Source organism: Lissotriton vulgaris, chromosome 8 (genome assembly GCF_964263255.1).
Source record: "Lissotriton vulgaris chromosome 8, aLisVul1.2, whole genome shotgun sequence".
NCBI lineage: Eukaryota > Metazoa > Chordata > Amphibia > Caudata > Salamandridae > Lissotriton > Lissotriton vulgaris.
This window is the reverse complement of record NC_141696.1, coordinates 872,127,496-872,150,731: the sequence shown is the minus strand read 5'-3', so window position 1 is coordinate 872,150,731 and position 23,236 is coordinate 872,127,496. Positions and strand designations below refer to the sequence as shown.

Below are 23,236 nucleotides of genomic sequence, written 5' to 3'. Positions count from 1 at the left end.
GCAGGTCCAAATTGAAACGAGACCGGTGGTATCGCCAGTGCGGCTAGTTGTGGCATCCCTGAACCAGGGAGCCTCCGATGAGGGGGAGGACAATGTACTTTCTGGCCCTGATGTATCTGCTAATAGGAGGGTCACCCAAGGCCCAATTCCTAGGAAACTCCAAACACGCTCGGCTACCAATACGAAGAAGGTCAGACAAACTGCGGTTGTAGCAACTAAAAGGAAGTGTGGGAGTGTTACATTGAATAAGAGGAAGGCCAAAATGCAGAAATGCAACAACGCCGATAAAGATCCAATGCCACTAATCAACGAAAGCCCAGCTAATGCCTATCCTGAACTCGGATCCAGGACTTCCTTAGCTTTTAGTAAAGTATGCCCGACAGAACTGGGTGAGGAGTTTTGGGCCACAATGGAAAATATATTTCTCCAAACTTGTCGCCCGCTGTACGATAGACTAAATGTTATTGAAAGTAGACTGTTATGCATAGAGAGACTGTATCCTGCTATGTCGGGGGAGGAGGGGGTCTCCCGTCCACTAGTAAGCAGTGAAAGGACGCAGGGGCCTGAAAATGTCTCCTGTAATCCCCCTGTTCTACTAATAGCTAATCCGCCACCTCTGACATTGCACAGTATTCCGGAGCAGAGATCTCTGGATCAATCAATAGTACGTACGGAAGGTCAAGCAGAGGGGCATAGAACAAATGAGCGGGACCATAGTGGCGAGGCACTACATACTCAATCTCAAGGCTCGAGGAGCACTAGTTGGAATACTCCAACCCCTGTCAGAGAACCAAATAGTCTGAATCTCCCACCTGAGTCAGTTCCTTATCAGGTTGTCCTTGCTGGAATTCCACCTTTGGCCAAAGATAAAAGGGAGGGTTATGGGGACCTGAAGAATAAATGTATTCATTGGCTTAATGCCAATAGGCCACTACCCCAGTATGTTTCTAGCGAAATACTTTTTGTACGACGTGTAGACTGGGTGGGAACACGGGCAAAGATTATACAGGGTGACTGTATAGTCATCAATTTTAGGGACCGAAGGGTGGTGGACCATATTTCCAACTGGGCCCTCGCATCTGTAGGATCACAAATCCAATCTTTGCCCTTGACCTATTTCTAACCCGCGATATTTAGGCACAGAGGGCCTCAGACCTGGGAAGGCCAGGATATCCCCGGACTTCACAAGTTGCTCAGGTGAGAAATAATACTACTGGTCCTAGAAGTGATTTGCTCGCTCTGACTAATAGATATAGTCTTTTAGATCAGATCGACTGACGCTGGAATGGAGGTACAGGCCAGCCGCGAGGGGAGGATGTGGAGGATCTATGTGTGTTTCCCCCATGCCCGGACGAGTGTAAACAAATTAATAAAGGTTCAAACCCTATAGGGGGATGGACAAATAGAGGGGACCCAGAGCATACAGCGGGTGAGCCAAGGAACGAAGACCTTAGGACTATCCTAAACACCCAATCCCCATGCCCAACTAATGTGCTCGCTGATGAAGTCAAGGTCCCAACTGAGGCCTTTGGGAAAACCCAATGAGATTGAGATAGGGAAGCCAGGGCAAACCTCCTGTGTTGATTCTTTTGAGGACCTGGCTACTCGAGGAGATAGCCCGCACACGTTGAATTTAGACATTGGTGTGGAGGAGGCGGAGGATTCTATTAAAATCCTGTCTTGGAACGTGGTGGGGATAAAAAATAAACTGTTATGCCCAGAGTGGGGAAGTTTTGTAGAAGGTAATGATGTATGCTTATTCCAGGAGACATGGGCCGTGGAGGATGTGAACAGGAGCGGTTACTCTGTTTTTAATGAACCAGCAATAAAGAAGGGACGGGGGAGGCCATCTGGTGGACTCAGTATTTGGGTAGGTACTCACTTGGGGGCCCAGGCAGAACAGATCTCTACTGACTCGCGTGATGAGCAGTGTGTGCTGCTTACACTCCCAGGAAACAGACAAACCGCCCTCATAAATATTTATTCTCGACCAACTGTTAGAGGGAAGGAGTCTGGAACCATTGAACAACTGGGGCAGTTTATTTCGACCCTGGACCCGCTAGTTACCGTCATTGTGGGAGGTGATTTTAATTGTAATTTTGAGCCTCTCACTGACCCAACTGAAGATTGGCCTGATGCTCAGGATCAGTACTGGTCTATTCCGGATCCACAGATTCTGGTAGTGAGGACCTGGACCCCCTTGGTGCTACAAATCAAATCCTTTACCCTACTTTACTCCCTAAGAGCTTGTAATGGGAGAACTAAGTTAGATAGACCGGGACATATGGCATTCTACAGAGAAGGCCAATGTTCTATACTGGATTACATCCTGGTGCAAGCAAGATCATGGGATATGGTCATGGACTTTACAATCCATCCTAGGAAGGATAGTGACCATAACCCCTTGGTTATGTCCCTGAAACCCGGGAGTTTGGGCCTAAAAAACTCACAGACTGACCCAAACCAAATTGGCCTTATGCTGTCATTAGCTAGTAATAGACGGAGGGTGAAGTGGCCATATATTCTAGGTTCGCCTAATAAACTGCCTTAGCGACATGGCAGAGGTGGTAGTTAACGACCTGCATGAAGGCCTTAGTGACGAGCCCCTTAAAGTACACCAGGGCCTCATTTTGAAACTTTCTGATGTGTTTTGGCCGGTAGGGAATCTAAAGGCAAAAACTACCTCTGTCCAGCCCCGGTTTAACACTAACTGTAGGGTTGCCAAAAGGGAACTGGTCTCTGCGGTTAAGACACACGATAAACTTAAAATTGAGTCTAACCGGCGTCTGTATAAGCAGGTCATACAGAAGGCAAAGAATGAGTGGGAGGTAGAGAAATGGGAAGACCTGAGAAATGCATTAAAATCTAGGGACTCTAAATCCTTCTGTGCTATAGTTAGTTGTGGGAGTAGGGAAGGTCTATCGGCCGACGAACCCAATATAGCTGCTTCGGTCTGGGAGACTGTTAGAGCCATAAGATCAAAAGAAGTCGCTTAGAATTGCTCTAAATAATTGTCTTCATAAAAAAAAGGATTAATCTATGGCATTCTGTGAATATTGTATTTCCAGTGTAAATATATGAATGTATGATGTCTGTGGTTGTATGAGATGGAATGCTTGAATGAGTGATGATTGGAAAATGTATATAAGGTAATGTGTTGAAATATTTTTATGATAATGTATATGTTGTGTGCAGAAGGTCTTGTGAAATGTGAAAATTGGTGAAATAATAACCAAATTCATGAAGTAAAGAATTTTTTGCAATATATTAAAAAAAGATTTAATCAAACATAAACATGAAAACAAAGCATATTGTTTAACTGGTATGTTTTGAGTGGATTGAAATTCAAATCATAGAACAGTATTGGCACTTCTTTTTGTTTAATATCGGTCTGGGAGAAGCATTTTGGGGCTCTCTATTCCCCGCTGAGTAGTGATGGTACACTGGTTTCTCTCCCATGCCCCCCCCCATGAGTATCGTCTGGAGGAGGCCTGGGAGATTACACCGCTGGAGGTTGAGGCTGCTATTTTGAAATTGGCATCGAATAAGGCCCCCGGCCTGGACAAGATACCGGGAGCTCTGTTCCGCTCGGAACCGGCAATATGGGCTCCATATCTTTGTGTTTTTTTTAATGCCATTTTGAAAGGCATGGACCCCCCAGATTCTTGGCGGGGTGCTGAAATAGTCCCCATTCTGGAAAAAGGCTGTCCCCTCAAACCATCTAATTATAGGCCAATTAGTCTCATAGACGTTACCCAGAAACTGATGGGACGTATTATTCTGGACAGAATACAGGCTTGGATGGAGGATGATGGGAAATTGTCACCCTTCCAGGCTGGTTTCAGGCAGGGCACATCAACTGTGGGCCAGCTATTTAGACTCCAGGTCTTCTTTTGGAGAACAGTGACTGTAGAGGGTGGCAGCCTCTATATGATCTTTGTTGACCTACGGTCAGCATTTGACCTGGTACAGAGAGACAAATTGTGGAAGGTTCTATATGAGCTGGGACTGCCACAATACATCCTTAACGTCTTGATGAGACTACATACTGGTACTTATGCCCAGGTAAGGTGCGGGAAGCAGGGACAGTTGTCATCCCGTTTTCCGGTAAAGCAAGGGGTACGCCACGGTTGTGTCCTGGCACCAACTCTATTTTGCCTGTGTATTAATGGCCTGATAGACCATCTTCATGGTATTAGCAACATAGACCCCCGAAGTTAGTGACTGGCCGGGTGCCCACTCTGATGTTCGCGGACGACACTTTGTTGTTGTCCAAGACATGAACGGGCATCCAACGCATGCTGGATGGTTTTGCTGAATGTTGTAGGTCAAGGGGCTTGGAGATAAACTTGGATAAAACCAAGTTCATGATCTTCAATCCCCCTAATCAGACACGCCCGAACCCCACTTTGGGAGGTACACCACTCGAGAGGGTAAAGACCTTTGAATACCTGGGCATTACCCTGGGAGAACAGCTAGAATGGGCCCCAGAGCTTGCTAAGGCCACTCTTAAACTGACACGGGTGGTGGGGGGGGATCCAGAAGCTCTATAGACAATCCGAGTTCAAGCCTGCGGCCCAAGTGATTGAAATTTACAATGTTCAGGCAAGATCTGTAGCACTCTATGGGGCTGAATTCTGGGTGCACCGGAAATCTGGCAGCCTAGCAAAGATTGAACACACCTTCTTGTGGAACATAATAGGCCTCCCTGTGAGCACACCTCTTGTTCCACTTCAAATGGACCTGGGGCTTTTCCCGATTGAGGAGGCGATGGCATCGCGCCCCTTAGCATACTGGAAAAGACTGTGGTCTGTCCCAGAACTTGAGTCTTACAGAAATGAATTTAGGGAAATCTGGCAGGCGTTGCGAGGAAAGAATATTAGGTGGCTCACCCACATTACGACAACCTGTTATAGGATAGGCCTACCAGAGTTATGGGAGACCCCGAAATTACCTGGCCAGTGATTCCTAAAAGCGAGCTCATTGGCCATTACAAGAAGTCCCATTTAGCCTCCTCTCATTCGAGCTCGGAGGTGGGAAGATTGACCACTGACTTCCTGCAAGTTAAGGTAAACTACAAGAAGGAAGAATTTCTAGATGTGATATTCCCTGTAGTAGCAAGAAAATTGTATATGCAGTTCAAACTGGGCACCCTGCCACTTAGAGTATTTACAAGTAAGTGGGATAGCAACAAGCCTAAGGAGTGTCCTGTCTGTGGATTCCATCTGGAGAATGAAATTCACGTTTTGTTTTTCTGCCCCTCGTATCATGGGGCACGTAGATACTGGATAATGCCTATTTGCAGAAACTTGGGTTTCCGTCAATGTCTACATGCTTTTAGAGCATTGAAATACGATACGCACCCCACATTGTGTTTACAGTTTTGCGTTTTCTAAATGTGATGTGGATCAGGCGTAGGAAACTGGAAATTGATGCCAGCGTCTAGTATGCTTTTACTTTCTATTTTAATTAATGAAATGTTCGATAATGAATTTCTTGTTTAATTCTGTCTTATGGTGTATATAGCATTGTAATTTTAAATATTCTCTGTAAATGCTATTTTAAATGTGGTTATATTTATTATCTTATTACCTGTATTTTATGTATTTTTATTAACTGTTATGGTCCTTTGAGGCCGAAATAAAGTTATCGAACGAACGAACGTAATCAAACAATACTGAATTTGCTAATTAAGGTGATCCAATCATCAATATGTAGTTTGGCAGATAGACCTGCAATATTACAGCTCAATAACTTTAAGCCTGAGTTGAGAGAAAGAGACTACTTAACAGACTACTCTGGAACAGGTGACATAGAGTGAAAGGTATTGAATGTGTGAAGTTGCTTGCCCACCTGCAGACCACCTGATGTGCATTCACTCTTATGAACATCCTTGTCAATAAGCAAGTCCATGCACTAGTTAGTCCCAAAGGCAAAGCTAAGCTAGCTGAAGTCGTAGGTGGAAAAAGGGAATTGGTAATAATAGAACAAGAAGTAACAACAGTGGGAGGTTTGAGCAGGACCAATTTGTGGTTTTGTTCCGGCTCCCTACCATATTGTTAACCATTATCTTACAGATCAGACAGCACAGAAAATCTGTTTGCAGATAGTAATTGTTTGTTATGATACAGCAGCAGAAGTGGCCTATTTTGTCGGATTTCATGTGGCATGGAGGGATTGGGGTGGCCAAAAAAGAAGCCTAGAGGTAATAACTTTATTTGACCTGCCGTAGCATTCCAGCCCCATCATGGAACATTATCTCTCCGACACTCTGCGGTCATCAAAAGGTAACCATGATGCAGTACTCTTGTAGCTTCTTTGCCAAAGGACCCACCCACCCAACCTTGCGGACAAGAAAGGTCTCTTTTTTAAGGAAGCTGTTGGATTTAATCTTAGCACTAAACCAGTGGGTCACCTTATTTTTTAGCTGGGCAGGGTACTCAGAAATATCAGGGGCCAAGCTAGGAACATTAACCAACACTTCCACATATGGGCAGGAGCCCACAGGCAAGTGAATACCAGGAAGGGGAACTGAGTGCCTATCGGTTGGGGTCACGAGGTCGGACTGGGCATTTATTTTAGATGGAAGGCTATTCTCCTCATTACTATTAATGTCAAAGTTATATATAGTTGAGGGCACAAGTTATAGTTACTTGAGATAATTATAACTTTTGAATGTAAATGGTTTTGTTAGTTTAAAACAGTTGTTATAACTGATTTCCACCCACCTATAATGTTCCTTTAACCTCTGCTTTTTTCAGGGAATTTCTAAGGCTTAATGCAGAGTAAGATATCTTTACAATACCTAATTATAACGTCACTTTAACCTTTGTTTTTTCAGTTAATTTCTCCTTTTTTTAACTTAAAGTAATATTTTATAACCATACGTAATAATTCCAACCCCACACTTGTGGCCAGACCCTACATCCACCTCCTTGAGTGCAGGCAACACCATTCCATGTACTGCCTTCCTCTACAGTTTCTGAAAATGTTTTAAACATTGTAAATGCAGAACCCTGTCACCAAAAGTTAGACTTCCCCACAATACACTTCACTTATTTTCTTTCTTTAGAAATATAGTGCTAAAAGTATTCTATAGTGTAAATGTATTTCAAAAGAAAAACACATTTTAGAATACATATTTTTAATTTTTGACAATGTGCTTTGCATTTAAGATGTGATGTAAAAATGATACACATTGTTGCATAAAACACATTTTTATATATTAACACATTATCATTCAGATTTCCCATAATATTGTGAGACACATCTGCAGTATCAGGCAAACCATGAATACTAAACAGGCGACACATAAATGCTTCAAATCTTTCTAAAGAGTACTAAAATCAATTAATAAAGCATGCACTTCGACAAAATAAAGAGAAACATTCAGCATCATGGTTTAGAAATGGCACCAAAACCCCTTGATCGCATGCACAGTTACCTGTTATCTCTCTCTCTCTCTCTCTCTCTCTCTCTCTCTCTCTCTCTCTCTCTCTCTCTCACACACACGCATATGTTACTCAGTGGTTGGAGCCTTTGTGAAGTTATAATTAAGTCAGACCTTCCAAGGTAAGAGTATTCTTTGTTTTATTAATAACTTTGGTGCCGTTTGACAAATCTTCATGAAACTTTCACCCAAAAAATTCATGCACCTCAGCATCCCACTCGAAAATGTTGGCGATATATGAATTCTGTGAATTCTGTGAATTCCGTGATGTACATATTGTCCAATGTACATAAGTGGAAGCACATATCTATGCCCTTTGGTTTATTCAGGAGAAGGGTTTTAGGATGAAAATAGGGATTACATGTCTGTGAAATCTGATTTCTGTATTGTGCTATGTATATATGAGGAACTGTACATTTATGCTTTCAGGTACATGTGGGCAAAATCGTTAGTGCTTGTCCCAAATTTATTGTAAAACAAGATCATCACATACTCCTAGTACATATTGAGACCTGGAGGCATTTTTATTTAATTTCGATTTTATAAAATATTTGATTGACGGAGTTCTGAAAGAATTTTTACATCTCCATATTTCACTAAATATTTTTCTCTATGTAATTAATGTTTTATGGATAAGGTATAATCCGAAATAAACATGATTTGACACTAATACAAAATGCCTTTGTGAATAGGATTCTGTATTTATTTATTTATTGATTTATTAACAAGAAGGGCTTTTCACATTTGGAAAAAGGAAACACAACATCATGATATTGTGTCACCACTCATGCGTATTCTGATAGCTCAACAGCATCTAGCCCAAACAAACCTTTTATCACCTAACCTGTGAACGCATAATCAGTGAACAGGATGCAATCAATAGATGGGAAGAAGTAGGAGAAACATCACATTAAAAATTCCTTTTCATATAGTGACACAGAAACAATTATAACTCGGAGGATGAAAATGTGTTCACATTTATATGCATGTTGGCCATGTTTGTTCAGGAAGCGAATCCATTGATGCATCACAATGAGGTGCCATTCATTATGATTGAGCATCAAACATGATCCAAATGGCCTTGAGATGACGTGCTTCTCCCAGAAGACACCACTCTGTAAGCATAACCTTGAGTACATTTTTATGCAATCCTATCTTCAATTCCCTGAGCTCCCCATACTGCTTGTTTTCATCAGGCATAATGCATATGTCACTTTTTTTTAGGCTGAAAATGTAGGCAGTTTTCTGGACCCTGTTACATTTCTTCAGTTCAAACTAAGCATTTCTTAAAGTCTATATTATTGTCAGGCAATGTGTTTATGGCCGTGTTAGGACAAAAACGTGGGCAGAGTAGTTGAGAAAGTAACACTTTTTATTTGGCTAATAAAATAAACGCACAAATAGACCAGTGCACTTCATTTTATGAAACCATATGTTCCATATATTCCTTCCGTAAATTTAACAGAGTGAAATGAACGTGAAAAATTAAATTAAGATTGCCAAATGCTACCTCAAGCGATGATCAATACAGATTCTCGTTTGCGAAGTGGAAGCTGTTAATTTCAGACAATTTACACTCTGTGCAGTGCAGCTGGCATCAGGAGGAGGTGTGCAAAATTCATGCAATTTGCATTTCGGTAATTATGGATCATTTTGGGGAAATTATGTATAATTATGTGAAATGCAAAACTGGCATTTGGCACTATATTTTAGAGCACTATACACCCGTGTGTCCATTTTGCTAGGACTGATTTTGTGCACAAAACTATAGCTCAAGAACACAAGGTCTGAAAATAGATTATGTTGTTCCCGTACTTTGTCTGAGTTTTAATTACACCTCGTGAATAATTGCGTAATTTCTGGAATTTCACTTAGCAAGTGTAATGCAAAACTGCCAAAACTGTGTAAGATTATGCTGGATGCTGGCATAAAGAAGGCGCCAGTTACCCCATGCTCCCCTTTCATATATTAAAGATTTTGGGGCACACATTCTGGGCCTGCAACATCTCAAGGGGCCATTATCTCACATGCATGAGGACATGGCCCGCTTAGGGCAGGGGACACTGAGTACCAGGACCTACAGTTTTCTCTCTGCAGGGTTGCGGCTATATACTGCACCTGTCTGTCCTTCGCGGAATCCAGGTCAAATCCAGGGCCGGACTGGGAACCGAAACCAGCCCTGGCAAATTGCTTGGCTGGACCCTGGGTGAGGGGGAGAAGGGTGCGGCAGAGCTGTTTGCAAGGGCCGGTTTTGGCCGGTTTTGTTACAGGGGGTCGATATTGCAGGTCCCCGGTAACAAAAACGGCCCCCAAAACTGGTCCCACCCTGGCGGCCTCCTGGAGAAATGGCCAGTGCCCGCTACGGCCAGTCCGGCCATGGTCAAATCCGCCGTCAGTGACGAGACAATCACATTTTGAAACCATGGTCCTGTCTCTCACTGCTGTGCTCTCAGAGAGAAATGTTCCTCTAATCCACTGCATAGCGCGCCCCCCCCCCCACACACTCAGCGCCTTGAGACCCTAATGGGTGAGTAGTAGCGCTTTACAAGAACAATGATTGATTGTTTTGTACCAGACACAACAAATGAAGGTGCACTTGAAAAAGAACATGACTGTGCACCGTATTCGTGCATTCTGGCATCCGTTAGTTTAAAAACATGGGGCCTCATTTATGAGAAATGACGCATCGCTGCGTGAAAGCAGCGATGCATCACTTCTCAGTGCGCACTCCTTGCGACATTCGCAAGGAGCTACAGATACGTCAGTATTTCTGACGTATCTGAATGGCGCAAAAGTGACGCATTGCTGGAGTGTGTCACAAAAGTGACGCAACTCCAGCAATGCGTCCTTTCATATGGGGCAAGCCCCATGTGAAAGGGCCTGCGTCAGTCTTACGCCTGCTGTGAGGAAGGCGCAAGATTTTGACGCAACGGTGTCCTAAAAGTGATGCAGTGAAATCTCATGGATTTCACTGCGTCGCTTCTACGACCCTTCCTTGCGTCAATACGCCCCCCTTGCATACATTATACCTGGCGCAGGTATAATGTGGCGCAGGGGTTTACAAAGTGACACATCTACCTAGATGCGTCACTTTGTAAATATGGCGCAACAAGGCGCATTTTATACGCCACTGGTGCGTCACAAAAAGTGATGCACCGGCGGCGTAAAAGTGACGCACAGCCTCATAAATGAGGCCCCTAGAGTTTATAGACCATGAATTCTAACTGAACTAGAGTTGCAGTCCAGTGGAATTCAGAAATAATTCAAGATGTGTGCTGAAAGTAGGGTTTCTTCGTCTGTGTCATTGATGAAGCGGAGGACACCCCTCCTTCTTGTTTTTTTGTGCGTTGGTGTTTTCATGAATAGTTCAGAATGCATTAATATTTATCTATGATAGTAAGGTCGTCAATATGGGTTCCCTTATAATTCGACTGTGTGTGGAAACAAGATATTTGGCCAATACTATAATTGCACGTTGTGTGTTTAAACTGTACACTCAGTTGCTATTTTTTCAAAGCACATTTCTGCAAGTGAAAGCAAAACGCACATGGGGAAAAAAGGCTCTGGTGAAAACCTTGCAAGAATCCATGCTCGAACAAAAATTCCCATTTTCCTTTCCTGTTGCGATGATCAACATATCTAATTCCTTGGGAATTTTTCCCTTGTGAACTACTAATTCCATGAGATGTGAATATAACCCTGCCTGTTTTCCTGGAGAATTCACATTCAGGACTAAACGTACACAGAACCCTTGCTATGTCAGATTTACATGCTTTCACGCCTGTAGTATTTTATTAACCATTGTTAAGCTGAACGTTTTTTAGCACATAAATAAATCTACATACACGATTATCAGCTCTAATACTAATACAAGAAAGAATTTGAACTTGATTCACAAATGTTTTGCAGAGTCTGAACTCTACACTTCACAGATGTCCACACATTTTTTGAATTTACAACTATCCTCAGAGTACACAAATCAGAGGTTTCTATGTGCACGCCCCCTGAACTAGCATACTCTTCCAGACAATTTGCAGGCGTAAAACTGACTAATTAGTTCAATGGCACAAAAAACTTGTTTTCTCTACAGGGATAATATATCTTGATAAAAAAGTCCTCCTACAGTCTTTTGTCAAGCATGGGGTAGGATCTGCAGAATGTAGTAAATACTTCATATTTACATAGATTTTTTGTGTGCAAAGCATTTTGCCTGACATTTTGAAAGACCTCCTTCTCAGACTCCCTGTTCTGCCCAAAACTTAAATGCAGTACCAATAGATCGAGCAAGTAAGGGGCATATTTACTAGAGAAGTGGCGGAGAGTGACGTTAGCCTCCTTGGCTTAACGCCAAGCTCCGCCACTTCTGAAATGCAGGGCTGCACCATTTTTACAACAATATGGAGCAGCCCTGTATTTCCCTGTATTTTAGCTGCCCAGAGCCAACGCAGACATCCTTGCACCATAGTGTAAGAGGGTCTGCGTGGAGGGGACGATTGTTTATGTGCAGGAAGGTGTCCCTTCCCGCACATAAACAATCTTTAAATGGCGTTTTTAAACTTCTATGTGTGCTGCCTAATTCAGCACACAAAGAAGATGCAAAACATCATTTTTTGTATTGATTGTTTATGTGCAGGAAGGGGCACCTTCCTGCACATAAACAATCAATGCAAATGCAGCACACAATGAAACAGCAAAAACAAGGAGAAATAAAAAAATTCTCTTTGTTGAGCCTGTTTAAGACCAGCTTTTCCCTGGTCTTAATATTGGCATTACCCTTGTAAATAGGGGGCATCGTCAAAATCAATTGGTGTTACGGTGGAACGCTAACTGTAACACCCATTGCCCACCCCTTTCACGCTAAGTATAGCGTGAAAGGGGGCTTCATTTACAAGGGGGCGTTAAGCCACGATAAGCCCCTCAGTTCTATTCTAGAGTGTAACTCTCCGTAGATTGTGATTCTCTGAATTAAGATATTAGAATTATTGTTTTATTTTTTCTTTACAGTACAACCAACTTCAACATAGAAGCGCAAAATTGTTCATGACTCTAATCTACGAACATTAATGTTTAACGTATTCAGGTTGGTTTTTATATAGAATATAGAGTTAAATCAGTTTAAGGAGAGTGGAAGAGTGTCTAGCACAGCAATTACATCACTACTGATGCCCCTCTGCCATATCAGCCTGAACCAGAAGCTAAAATTGGATATTGCTCGGCCACTGTAAATAATTGGCTCAGCAGACTATTCTGACTCATGTACTCTTCTTAGTAAACCCAACATTTATAGCATGCAATTTAGAAAATCAATTATTTCTTTATTCAAATAGCTTTGAAATTCAATAGAAATTTGTCTTTATGTTCACATTGATAGAAATAGATAGATTGTCGTCTATGCATAAAGGGATACATCTTTTTTAATGTAATTTAAATAGTTTCCTTGGCAGATTTTGTTAGAACATTTAACATTAATAATTCTTTGAATTTGACTTGGTCTGCTTTAATGTCAGATTGAAAATCATCCATGTTCATGCTAGTAAGTGTGAGGAATTCTGACTCTCTAAGGTGTTTCACTTTTATATTGTCTTGGATCACTTCATTTTAACCTCTGCTATAGTCGGAAGACTGCTGTTCAGGATTTAGGCCAATATCCTCTTCTAAAAATGTTTTGCTTTTCCAATCTTAGTGCAGGCTAGGTCTGACACTATGAGAAGTAAATTTGAATGAATGACAGGAGACGTGAAATTCTGGGGTATTTGAGACCAGTTACATAAGTGTAAAGTGTCGGCTGTTGAGTAGCATAATTTCTCCTCACGAGTTGTTGCCTCTTGTACTCTGCACAGGTTCCAGTGGATTTTATTTCTCTAAAATACTATTGTGACCAAGTGCTCCATATATTTTGCTAGAGAGGACATTTGCATTATTACAGTACTAACATTAATGTAGTTTAGTTTGAAACATACACATTTGAAGACAGCTTTTGGTTATCTGTTTTACTTTTCAATAAATAATAAATAGGAATTACATTGCCTTATCGGCCGGGCCACAAAATTACAGTAATTACCTGATTCGAGAAGAAAAACGAAACAAAAGAGCAAAGTGAGAAGTGGTAAGGGCTGAATGTGACATCTAAATTTGAAGTGGCTCTACAGTGGTTTTGATTGAACTGTTCGGCTGTGGATGAAGTTGAGGAGCAAGAGAGTTCTTTCATCATGGAGGAGCATCTGTTATGGTATATTTTGTCTGCACTGGACTCATTGAGATTCTACCTGCAACACCGCTCTGTTCTTGAGCAGAAAATCCTTTAAACTGTATGAAAAATTGGGGTGGGGTCAGGGTGAACTTTCTAAGAACTTGGTTAAGAGAATCTATGGATGACAATCTACATCTACCCTTTAGGAGTTCATTCTTGAACCACTGGATCTTCAGAACACTGTTAGAGCCAAGAGTGGCTTTCTTACCTGTGGTACCAAAAGGAATCCCTGCTACCCACTTGATGAGAACTGGAAAATCTGTTCCTAACTCGCATTTGAATCTTTCGCTCAACATAAGTGATCCAAGAAATAAAAGAGTCAGTTCTCTGAACGTGACCAGAACAGGACCATCTGGATAATATTGCTGTGGGGCAGGAGATTGCCTGATATTTGCACCAGGCGAAGAAATCTCAGTTAGCTGGTGTGATAATTGGAAGAATTGGAGGTAGGCATTGCTGTGGATGGACCCTCCCATCTAATTTTAAGAGGAACTCAGGCTCAGGGATCAGACCAGAGGATACCAGCATCTAAAAACTGCTTACTTTTACCATTCACCTGAAAACCTTTTTTGATGGCCATTCTGAATCTTTGTTGGGTAAAATATCTGTATTTGTGAATGCTGGAACAACCAAAATGTTACCTGTTGAATAGCAGTACCAACTCATCCTACTCAGGATCAACTGCCGCATCAGATCTGGTTACAATACCTGGCAACCTGCATCATTTTGTTCCAATGCTCCACTGGGTGATTTTACTCACCGATATCTAGGATTACCCAAAGGCTCCCACACTGTATACCTAATATCATATCCTAAAATTTCGAACAGCAAAGTTATAAATATTAGCATGACCCAACCTCCACCTTCAGTTCAAAGGGGTGAAGTTCCAAGTCACCTACATGAAATGCCCAAGCATCAGTCATATCTCCGGAGAAAACTTTACCATATTTGACTATGGGCAATCTTTGCTTTGATTTTTGATGGAATGAATTTTACCTTAGCTTTCAATTATTTATTATTTATTTATTTATTTATCTAAACTTGTATTGCACACAGCTACCCTCAATGGGTTTCCCGGCGCCAGGGACAGACAAGAGAAGAAAGCAAGCAAAAAGCCCAAACAGAACAGACAGTGCAGAAGGATCAATTAAACAAATGGGACAATATTCATTGTCTCTCACCTTTCTCACAGATTCATCTATTTTGTTTTATTACCTTATCAAACTCTTTTCCTTTTACTTAGATCTGGTGTAACCTTCTAGTTGTTAAAGACCAGATTTAGAGTTTGTGGACAGTGTGTTCAAATTTAATGGAGTATCCTGGCTGCTAAAGTCTCAGTGTGTCCTCCTCATTTAGAGATAAGTGAACCTTCAGCATTTCGCCAATGGAGCCCTCATTGGCTCTGTTGATAAATACTCTTCAGCAAAGTAGGTCCCTGTTAGAGGAAGGGCATTATCACTAGCTCTAGTTGGTGTAATGCCTTTTTTTCTGTCCATCACCACCAGGAAAAACCTAATAGTTAGGAACAAGAAAAAAATGGCACCCACTCCCTGGGAGAAAAAAGTCCCAGTGTGAGTGGAAAAATAGTTTTCTCTTTTTCAATAACAAACTCTCACTTTAGGAGTTTGTTTTTTGAAAAGAAAGAACATGTCAAAAGTTTGGTGTATGGTCACCAAAACCAAAGGTAGACATACATTAAAGTTTAGTACATAAAAAGGAATTGCTGTAATGGTGATTCTTTTCAATATGTAGAGATGAGATCAGGCCTGGCTGTCATCTCTTAAATTTAGCAGGCTGAGAACCATTCCTGTACTAATTTCACCAAACTTTAAATCAGGTCCTAAGTTCTTCTTTTATTTAAGTGTAATGTTATTGAATGGATTATCTCCAAAGACTACCTGGCTGCTCAACCTACCAAAGTTGAGCGATGGCCACCTTTACTGAAGCCTGTATGCCTCTGTGGACTCTTCTGTTTAGGGAGTCTGTATGCTCTGTCATGGTGAAGGATTGTGAAATCAGTCCTACATAGTTTACCCATAAAATTTCCTGCACTGAGTCTTTTTGCGATTGATTTTAAAAATGTTGCTAATTTGTGACACATCACCTTTTATAATTCATGTTGATTGTACTTAGGGCAGAGGAAAATATAGCTGAACATCTCATTGCTAAATTAAAGAGGTATCTGTGAATTGATAGTTTCACTAATATATGGTGATATATATATATCATATTGTACACGTTCACAACTAGAACTCAGCAATTTGGCCATATATTTATTGCACAGAATTCTATATGTAGCTATGCATTGTTGACCTAAATTACCTTGCTTATTATTTGCTAAACTAAAATGTGTTATGGAAAAGTTAGTATGTGCCAGAGTATACCAAGCAGGGGCATAACCATGCAGATTTGTGATGTCAAGTTTATGTTTTGCTTTTTTATTTAGATTCAGAACTGTTCTCAATCGAGCACAGTAAGACTTTATTCAAGTAAGCATCAAACAAAGGTCTACAGCACAGCATATATTAATGATTCGAATTGCATTTCATGTAAATGTTGAATAAAGTGAGCTGAAGTAAATCAGATCCAAAGAAAGCATGCACCTGACTATACAATACGATAACAAGACGTAAATGAAAAGGGCAAGCAACAGAAAGCTTATTAGCTGAGGTGCCCCTCAAACACCAATATCTTTTCTGTAACTAGTGGTAACTCCTCAAATCACAAAGGCCAAAGCCTTGGCTGAGAGATAGGCCCGTCCACTGGAGCTGAAGTGCATTGATCTCTTTAAAGGCTGTCCCCATCACTTCCTTATGTGTCAGTATGAGAAAGCAGAGGACCTTTGCCTTTCCTAATTTGACTAGTCGTGTTGTGCTAACTCTGCTTGTTCCCCGAGGTTCGATGACCAATCAGGTTGGCCTACATGGTTATACCCTTTTGCTTATCATCCCCGCATGATGCAATGCAAGACAATATTGTGAAAAGCTAACAGTAGAAACCTGCAGAAGAATATCTCTTAGGTGCACCACATGTCAACTGTGAGGGGGGGTATGACAAACTGAAGTGACATGACTACATCTTAAATTTCACCTAAAAAGCATTTCCAGTGGCATAAATGCATGCAATATGCAGCAGCTAGTTGACATTGAAGAGAGTTTCCTACCCAAAACTTAAGGCCCTCATTACAAGTTGGCCACTATCAGATGCAATAAAAAATAAGGTGTTCGGTATTTCGCCTATCACAAGCTTTTGGGAATAACATGGTCATTTGGGGGTAATCTTGCCACAATCCTCATGTTCTGCAAAATACTGGTATTTTCCCTGTGATAAATATCTCCAGGTTTGACCCGTTGATATTTCTCACAAAACCTATAAATCCAAAACGTGCACTAACGGGAGTTGCTACACATATATGAATGTATCGGTCCACTCATAATAAGGGCCTAAGTGTCAATGTAGACCTCTTTTGCCAGCGGCACCGGGTAACCCAAGCTGAGTTTGCAACCACAGACCATGAACACACCTGTCCTGCAAAGTTTTGCATCCTGACTCCTGGATTCTCTTTGTCTAGTCATCATCCGTTCTGGCATTCATTTACATTTTCACTCCAAACATATTATTTTGTGGTACATGTTTGAACTGCCAGACAATTATTTGCTGCATGGAAAATGCCCTACTAACATAGTAGTTTACAAAAAATCTAAGACAGCATAAACATTTTTAGTGGGTTAACGAATGTGACAGTGTTTTAAACAAGGAGAGCTGGAAGATAGCTTTTTTTATTCCAAAAGTTGTAAAACCCATGCAGAAAAGTGTTTCTAATGCATTTGAGTTGGACAAACTGTACTCATCTACAACACAGTTTTGTCTGTTGTGTAGGTCCGTCCAATGTTATGTCAAACAATGTTGCTGTTCCACCCGCGATTATCTCACAGGTGGGTAATCAGTTGTTGTCGGTTACCTTGGCTGACACCTGTATGCTGTTTTCTTGCATGTTCATTATGGCTTCGGAAATCTTGACATCAATGGGATCCATGACAGACTCAATGTTGAATGGACCTTCCAACCTCTCCGCTACCAGGAGCATGGCATCTGTCACAAGACAAACAAGAACACCCTTAGTGAAAAGATGGCGACACAACTTCAGATACATGAAAAAAGAGTCACAGCCTGCCATTCACAGTGCTGGAAATATGGCCGCCCGAGATTTGTAATACATGGACAAGTCTTCAGGCTGTGCAGCTGGGCAACACAGAGATGTGATCCTCCGAAACATAATTTCTTCCTGGAAAGCAACTGTTAAAATTGTATTTCTCATCAAATAACAAATCACCATCAAGATTTTATTTATAGTGTCAATTTTTGCATTGCCAGAGTATTATTTGGTCTTCTGGACAATTGCTGTCAATGAAACATAGGTCCAGACATTCAGGACTTGGTTTAATATAGTGCTACTGCAATACTGCTTTTATTGGATGTCAAAGGTCAAAATGCTGTCTCTTGTCGGCCTACATCACTGCAATTGCAGTCAACATAGTGGGTTACAAACTGGGACCTCCCTAACTAATATTCATTAGGCAGGTCATTTTGCGACCGCCTGCAAGCGTACACTTTGCGGTGTGACCTATTAGTACATGGGTTGCATTGCAAACTACATTCCCATTTGAAAAACAGTCTGTGTGCAAATTGCACGTTCCTGGTTTGCAAATGGCAATAGTACATAAAGCCCTGTGTCACTATTAAGGTAGGGTTCTGGTGTTAATAACGCCCCAGAGTGTTTGGCTATTTTCAGTCTTTGCACCTTAAAAGATTTTTATTTTGTCATTTACACCGAACTTTTCATTTGGTTTAGGAATTAAGTGCAGATCTTACCCTCCCTGGACTACACAAAACATTCTGAAAACCTGGGGTACCTGCTTGTGGCAAGTCGTAGAAAAAGCGCTTCAGCTCCTCGTCAGGGGTAGAAAGCGATATATAAATGCAATTACAATACAATACAATAGTGCTTTTCTTGAAAAAGGCCCTAATTCCAAGATTTGGGATAATCCTGATTTGGATGCAAACATGAGTTTGAGTCCGAATGGTGATTACAAGTAGTGTGGGAACAACATACTGCTGTGTTGTTTCCCAATGCACGATTCTCTGTGAAATCAATACTGCACCCAGTACGTCTTGGGCCATAGTGCAAAGAAGTTCAAGCTGCAGCCCCATGGCTGCAGCTTGAAATATAAAATACAGCAATAATCAGGGTTCAGTGGACTCCTCATGACTCTGAGCCCCGGTGTCACTGCACCAGCTACACTAGACCAATTGAAATATGCATTGCCCAGCTAGAGGATCTTTGAAATGAGCATTATTGACAGCTGTTATTCAAAGTAGTAAGCAGTTGTCAAAACAGCGTGTAGACCTGTGACACTCAGATTGCACACCTGAGCAGGGACGTAAATATCAATAGCGTAGCAGGTGCAGTGATACCGGGGCCAAAGGTGTGATGCCCCTTTTGATCTCAATTAGTGGTTGTGTTTTCCAACCAAAGCAGGGAATTAGGGTCCAATGTCTTTGCTTGCATTAGAACCCATGCTGTACCAGCTAGGCCACAGTGCATATTTAAGCTAGATACGCTTGAATAACAGAGCGTTAAAATGATTCTTTTTGGCAGATAAAAAAATAAAATAAAACGTTAAAAAAAACACATCCAAACAGAATATTTCACAGATGTCATACATGAACACTGTTCTATGATGCAGAAGGGTTATGCGTCCAAAAACAGAAAATCTACCCCTCATAACAAGGGACAGGATAAGTGTGTCTACCAAAACATACTGTCTCACTTAATGGTTGCTTCTAATGTGCTCCATGGGTATAATGAAAACTATATATGCGCAAAGGACTCTTCTGTTCACCAGCATTTTCTGTCAAATATAATAATTCTTATTCTAAATTCTTTAAAAGCAATTTAACAATATTTTTTCATATAATTATTATTAACACATCTCATCAAGGGGGCACAGTTACACCTTTTAGGCCCTCATATACTATAGCCTTATAGCCCACAATAGAGGGCTATACCGGCTATTAAAGGCCCTCTCCAGCGTTAAAGGCCCCGAGCCGAAGGCGAGGGCCTTTAACAAGGGAGAGGGACTTTAATAGCGGTATAGCCCATCTACGAAGGGCTATAAGGCTATTAGAACATTCTGTCACTAAAGGACAGAATGTTCTAACAAAAAAACCAAAAACTTTTGGGAGTGTGAGGGGATTGAAATCCCCTCAGGTTCCCAGAAGCCTTTGTTCACAGCCAGAGCTGTGAACAAAGAAACTTTGGAATGTTGGAGCTCCAGGCTTATACAAGCCATTATAAGCCCAGAGCACTCCATTGTTTTCAATGGAGCTCCCAACATTCCAATGTTCTAATATAGCCTTATAGCCCACCGTAGAGGGCTATACTGGCTATTAAAGGCCCTCTCCAGCGTTAAAGGCCCCGAGCCGAAGGCGAGGGCCTTTAACAAGGGAGAGGGACTTTTTATAGCAGTATATCCCATCTACGAAGGGCTATAAGGCTATTAGAACATTCTGTCACTAAAGGACAGAATGTTCTAACAAAAAAAAAACGCCTTTTGGGAGCGTGAGGGGATTGGAATCCCCTCAGGTTCCCTGAAGCCTTTGTTCACAGCCAGAGCTGTGAACAAAGAAACATTGGAATGTTGGAGCTCCAGGCTTATACCAGCCATTAAAAGCCCAGAGCACTCCGTTGTTTTCAACGGAGCTCCCAACATTCCAATGTTATAATATAGCCTTATAATTCGCCGTAGCGGGCTATACCGGCTATTAAAGGCCAGCTGAATCGTTAAAGGCCCGAGCCGAAGGCGAGGGACTTTAACGAGACAGCAGGACTTTAATTGCCGGGATAGCCCTGCTACGAAGGGCTATAAGGCTATTAGAACATTCTGCCACTAGAGGGCAGAATGTTCTAACAATTTAAACAAAGGGTTCTCGAAGCTTGAGGGACTATAAATCCCCTCGAGCTTCTAGAAGACTTTGTAGAACATTGGAATGTTGCTCTGTGGGCCTTTACCGGCCATTAGAAGCAGGGAGCACTCCATTGTCTGCAATGGAGCTCCCAACATTCCAATGTTCTAATATATGTTGAGGCACTGCAGTACAGCTAGCCTTCCTGCTGCGATGTAGTGCGTCAAAATGAAAGGGCAGATATGTGCCTTATGTACAAGATATGGCGCATTCCTGTTCTTCTCCCCTGCGCTGGCGCACAAACAGCAGCCATGCACCAATGCAGACACCCTTGCACTTGCATTGTGTGGGTGGATTGTTTATGTGCAGGAAGACACACCTTCCTGCACAAAAACAATAATTGTTGGCATTTTTCTCTTTCTATGCGAGCTGCAAAAAACGAGGAGAAATAAAAGTATTTCTCCTTGTTGTACCACTTCTACACCTCCCCTGGGGAGGTGTAGTATTTTGACGTATGTACAGCTTTACAACATTTTGTGCACTTGGGAATGTGTCAGGTTCCATGTATGTTGCATGGGAACACCCACAGTAACACCCATGGAACGCCCCTTTCATGCAAGAAAGTGCATGAAATTTGCCCCTATTTACAAGGCCATGAAAAGTCACGCAGGGTGACTACATGGCATTGTAAATATAGACAAGCCCATTGTGCTGATGGCGCAGTGGGCTTCTAAATGAAGTCCTTATACTTTAGACCCTTAGACTTTAGGCATTTCCTTCACACCCTACCCTTTCTTCTCTAGTCTCCATTTAAAAATAACAGTAAATCCTCCACTGAATACTATTTCCATTGAGATAATGCAGACTGAATACACGTAATCTTCATGAGCTATTTTATTATTTATTTTATAAGCTTGTATGGCGCAACAGCTACCCAAAAAGGGTTTCCCGGCGCCTGAGAACACAGCATCATAGATGGACGAGTATAGCTAGTCGAGGAGGTCTTTCCATGTTCTGTGTGTTCCACTCCAAGGTTAGGGGAACCATTTTTGCAGTGACGTAGCAAGAGAATGAGCCTCCTGTCTGGGGATGGTTAGTTAGGTATAGACATATTTCGGGTTCAGTGGCCACCTGCAGCTCCTGAATCCTGATGCAGCTGCTCCTGCTGCACTATTGAAAACTTTGCCCCCTGAATGTGTGCTCTTAAGCAGAACAGAGATGTGATAATCTTGGTTTTCGCCCTGTTTACATAAATCTATTAATACGATAACTGTGAGTTAGCACATGAGCTACAGACAGAGAAGCTAGGAAACATGCCACTCTGTTTTAAAACCCAGGGGTTAGGCGAATGCATTTTAGTGCCAGAGTCCACATCACTAGACTAAAATGTATTTTTCACACCTAACTAGAGCTCCTCCAGTTTTATGAAGCCAAAACAAAGCTGGAACACTACAGGCGCTGCCAGGCAATTTAATCACATATAGGCAACAATGATTTTAAATGGGTCATTTAAAGAAGAAAATAAACGAATAAGAAGCTAGATGACCTCATGGAATACATACAGCATTGAGGGGAAATTAGGGATAATGAAATACATGCAATCACCTTAATCATAATTACAAATAAACTTTTATCTATATCTCTAGCCTCCTAATTGTTTAGTTTATTCTTCACATGACACCAATGAGAACCACTGTTGGCCATATGCGAGTTTATACCCTGGTTCTCATGGGTTCAAGGGTTGCTTTTGTGGTCCTGCATGCTGGGCAGGCGATTTATAGCATATGGTCGGGCATGGGACACACTTGTGTAGCTATGGTCACAATCAATGAGTTGTTGATGTAATTAAAAACAAATGGGCATATTATCAAGCCTGGGCGATAAAATTATCACCGATTTATCGGCAGTAAACTGCTGATAAAGTGGCGATAATGGGCTTGATAATATGCTCTATGGAATTCCAATCGAAGCTCATGTTAGATGTCCTTCACATTTTTTTTTTTTTTTAAATATTTTTATTGAAATTTTTTTTCCCCTTTATTCCCCCCCAAGATGAGAGCAGGGCACAGTAACATTCATTACAATACAAAAAAGAAAACATGTATGAGTATTAGGATTATACAGAATATTATGAACAAGGAAATAATATCAATTCATATATGGTTTTCTCAAAGCAAATCATGTACTCCAAAAATACACAGACTTCTACATTCTAAATTCTCGATTTCGAACCCCCCCCTAATGATCACTAATCGGGACCCTGTTTCCAGAGGACGAGCGGCTCCCATATTGCTACGCCTAGTTTCTTACCGTTTCTCCCCCTTCTCGCATAGATAGCTGATTCTAGCTTTTGGATAGATAATAGCTTCCCCAGCCATTGATGATAGGTTGGAGGGTTAGGATCCAACCATGCCGAGGCGACTAATAGTCTGAGGGTAGCTGTAGCTACGAATAGGAACTTTTCATTGCCCACATAGGTCTCGGGATTAACTCCTAATAACATGACAGCTGGACTTAGTTCTATTGTTGTTGATAGTACATTCTGTAAAAACTGCTCAATATCCCGTTTT

At 41.5% G+C, this 23,236-nt stretch overlaps 1 protein-coding gene across 2 annotated transcripts in view; it reads right to left on the bottom strand.

Moving 5' to 3' along the window:
• The window catches only part of GPC6 (glypican 6), a 3,590,060-nt gene that overhangs the window by 407,677 nt on the left and 3,159,147 nt on the right, over positions 1-23,236 (bottom strand). For both annotated transcript variants that reach the window (XM_086934794.1, XM_086934795.1), the window contains exon 5: positions 17,662-17,792. In XM_086934794.1, the coding sequence (XP_086790920.1) occupies positions 17,662-17,792 (131 nt within the window). The remainder of the gene's footprint in view (positions 1-17,661; positions 17,793-23,236) is intronic.